The 2,500-nt window shown below is 51.7% G+C and overlaps 1 protein-coding gene and 1 long non-coding RNA gene across 3 annotated transcripts in view; both read right to left on the minus strand.

The window, feature by feature from the left end:
• LOC115542069 (uncharacterized) overlaps positions 1–741 on the minus strand; it is a 1,305-nt gene extending 564 nt beyond the window's left edge. Inside the window, exon 1 of the long non-coding RNA XR_003976452.1 lies at positions 63–741. This is a non-coding gene — a long non-coding RNA (uncharacterized LOC115542069). The remainder of the gene's footprint in view (positions 1–62) is intronic.
• The window catches only part of LOC115542068 (VPS16 core subunit of CORVET and HOPS complexes), a 24,446-nt gene that overhangs the window by 3,775 nt on the left and 18,171 nt on the right, over positions 1–2,500 (minus strand). For both annotated transcript variants that reach the window (XM_030354160.1, XM_030354159.1), the window contains 4 exons: positions 2,458–2,500; positions 1,827–1,935; positions 1,271–1,368; positions 873–977 (listed from right to left, as the gene is read on the minus strand). The exon at positions 2,458–2,500 is cut by the window's right edge and continues 92 nt beyond it. In XM_030354160.1, the coding sequence (XP_030210020.1) occupies positions 873–977; positions 1,271–1,368; positions 1,827–1,935; positions 2,458–2,500 (355 nt within the window). The remainder of the gene's footprint in view (positions 1–872; positions 978–1,270; positions 1,369–1,826; positions 1,936–2,457) is intronic.

Raw genomic sequence — 2,500 nt, forward strand, 5'->3', positions numbered from 1 at the left:
GTAGCCTCTGTAACTAGCGCTAACCTAGCAGCTAGCCTGTACCCTCTGCAGCTAGCGCTAACTTAGCAGCTAGCCTGTACCTTCTCCCTGTAGCTAGCGCTAACGTAGTAGTTAACCTGTACCTTTCCCTGTAGCTAGCGCTAACGTAGTAGTTAGCCTGTACCTTCTCTCTGTAGCTAGCGCTAACGTAGTAGTTAGCCTGTACCTTCTCCCTGTAGCTAGCGCTAACGAAGTAGTTAGCCTGTACCTTCTCCCTGTAGCTAGCGCTAACGTAGTAGTTAGCCTGTAACTTTCCCTGTAGCTAGCGCTAACGTAGTAGTTAGCCTGTAACTTTCCCTGTAGCTAGCGCTAACGTAGTAGTTAGCCTGTACCTTCTCTCTGTAGCTAGCGCTAACGTAGTAGTTAGCCTGTACCTTTCCCTGTAGCTAGCGCTAACGTAGTAGTTAGCCTGTACCTTCTCTCTGTAGCCAGCGCTAACGTAGTAGTTAGCCTGTACCTTCTCCCTGTAGCTAGCGCTAACGTAGTAGTTAGCCTGTACCTTCTCTCTGTAGCTAGCGCTAACGTAGTAGTTAGCCTGTACCTTCTCCCTGTAGCTAGCGCTAACGAAGTAGTTAGCCTGTACCTTCTCCCTGTAGCTAGCGCTAACGTAGTAGTTAGCCTGTAACTTTCCCTGTAGCTAGCGCTAACGTAGTAGTTAGCCTGTACCTTCTCTCTGTAGCTAGCGCTAACGTAGTAGTTAGCCTGTACCTTTCCCTGTAGCTAGCGCTAACGTAGTAGTTAGCCTGTACCTTCTCTCTGTAGCTTGCGCTAACGTAGTAGTTAGCCTGTACCTTCTCCCTGTAGCTAGCGCTAACGTAGCAGTTAGCCTGTACCTTCTCCCTGTAGCTAGCGCTAACGTAGTAGTTAGCTAGCTCCTGGTGGTCGTCGTCTTGGTTGTAGAGGTCCTTCAGCGTCTCCTGCTCCTGAAGCTTACAGAACTACACACACACACACACACACACACACACACACACACACACACACACACACACACACACACACACACACACACACACACACACACACACACACACACACAGTAATGCGGGCTGAGGAGGGGCTGGTGGTGGTGGTGTTGATGGTGGTGGTGGTGGTGGTGGAGGTGGAGCTGGAGGTGTTAGTGGAGGTAGGTGTTAGTGGAGGTGTAGGTGGAGGCGGTGGTGGAGGTGTTAGTGGTGGTGGAGGTGGTGTTAGTGGAGGTGGTGTAGGTGGAGCTGGAGGTGGAGGCTACCTGTCTGTACAGACTGAGGGCCACCGGTTGGTTCCTGAGGGTCATGAAGAAATCTCCTCGGTTCATCTCGTTCTTCACATAGCTCACCACCGTGTACACTAACACACACACACACACACACACACACACACACACACACACACACACACACAGACACAGACACACACACACACACACACACACACACACACACACACACACACACACACACACACACACACACACACACACATATCCAAACACAGAGACACACACACACACACACAGACACACACCCATTAAAGTCTAGGACATCAGCCAGTGTTTTCTGCTTGTGTTAGCATTTTGTTAGCTTGTCATAGCGTGTTGTTAGCGTGTGGTTGGCCTGTGGTTGGCCTGTGGTTAGCTTGTGGTTAGCGTGTGGTTGTTTTGTGGTTAGCGTGTGGTTAGCGTGTGGTTAGCGTGTGTTAAGCATGTGGTCAGCTTGTGGTTAGCGTGTGGTTGGCGTGTGGTTGGCGTGTGGTTAGCGTGTGGTTAGCGTGTGGTTGGCGTGTGGTTGGCGTGTGGTTAATGCTACCCAGGTCAGTGTCTCCGCTCTCGATGGCTTTGCTCAGAGCCAGCTGACTCCTCCTCATCTTCAGCAGCAAAGGAACCTGTTCCCCTGAACGAGCCTCATAGTCCAACAGCTGGAGAGGGAGAGAGAGAGAGAGAGAGAGAGAGAGAGAGAGAGAGAGAGAGAGAGAGAGAGAGAGAGAGAGAGGGAGAGAGAGAGAGAGAGAGAGAGAGAGAGAGAGAGAGAGAGAGAGAGAGAGAGAGAGAGAGAGAGAGAGAGAGAGAGACACAGAGAGAGAGAGAGAGAGAGAGAGAGAGAGGGAGGGAGGGGGGGAGACAGAGAGAGACAGAGAGAGAGAGAGAGAGAGAGAGAGAGAGAGAGAGAGAGGGAGGGAGAGAGAGAGAGAGAGAGAGAGAGAGAGAGAGAGAGAGAGAGAGAGAATATGAGTTAGTTAAGTGTTTACATACTGTCTATCCATATTTACAGTATATATCTGTTTATCCAGGGGTGCACATAACTTTTTTAGGAGGTGCCATTCCATTCGTTCCGCCAAAGCGTTGCCGTGACACAGGAGACGTTACGTGTCCCTGATGACGGGCGCGCAGCGGGCCGGTCCCGACCGGTCTCGCTGTGGTAGCCTACGGCGGCGGCCTACCTTGATGGCGAGCTCGGTGCGGCCGCTGTCGTAGGCCTTGGAG

Source organism: Gadus morhua, chromosome 4, assembly GCF_902167405.1.
Source record: "Gadus morhua chromosome 4, gadMor3.0, whole genome shotgun sequence".
Lineage (NCBI taxonomy): Eukaryota > Metazoa > Chordata > Actinopteri > Gadiformes > Gadidae > Gadus > Gadus morhua.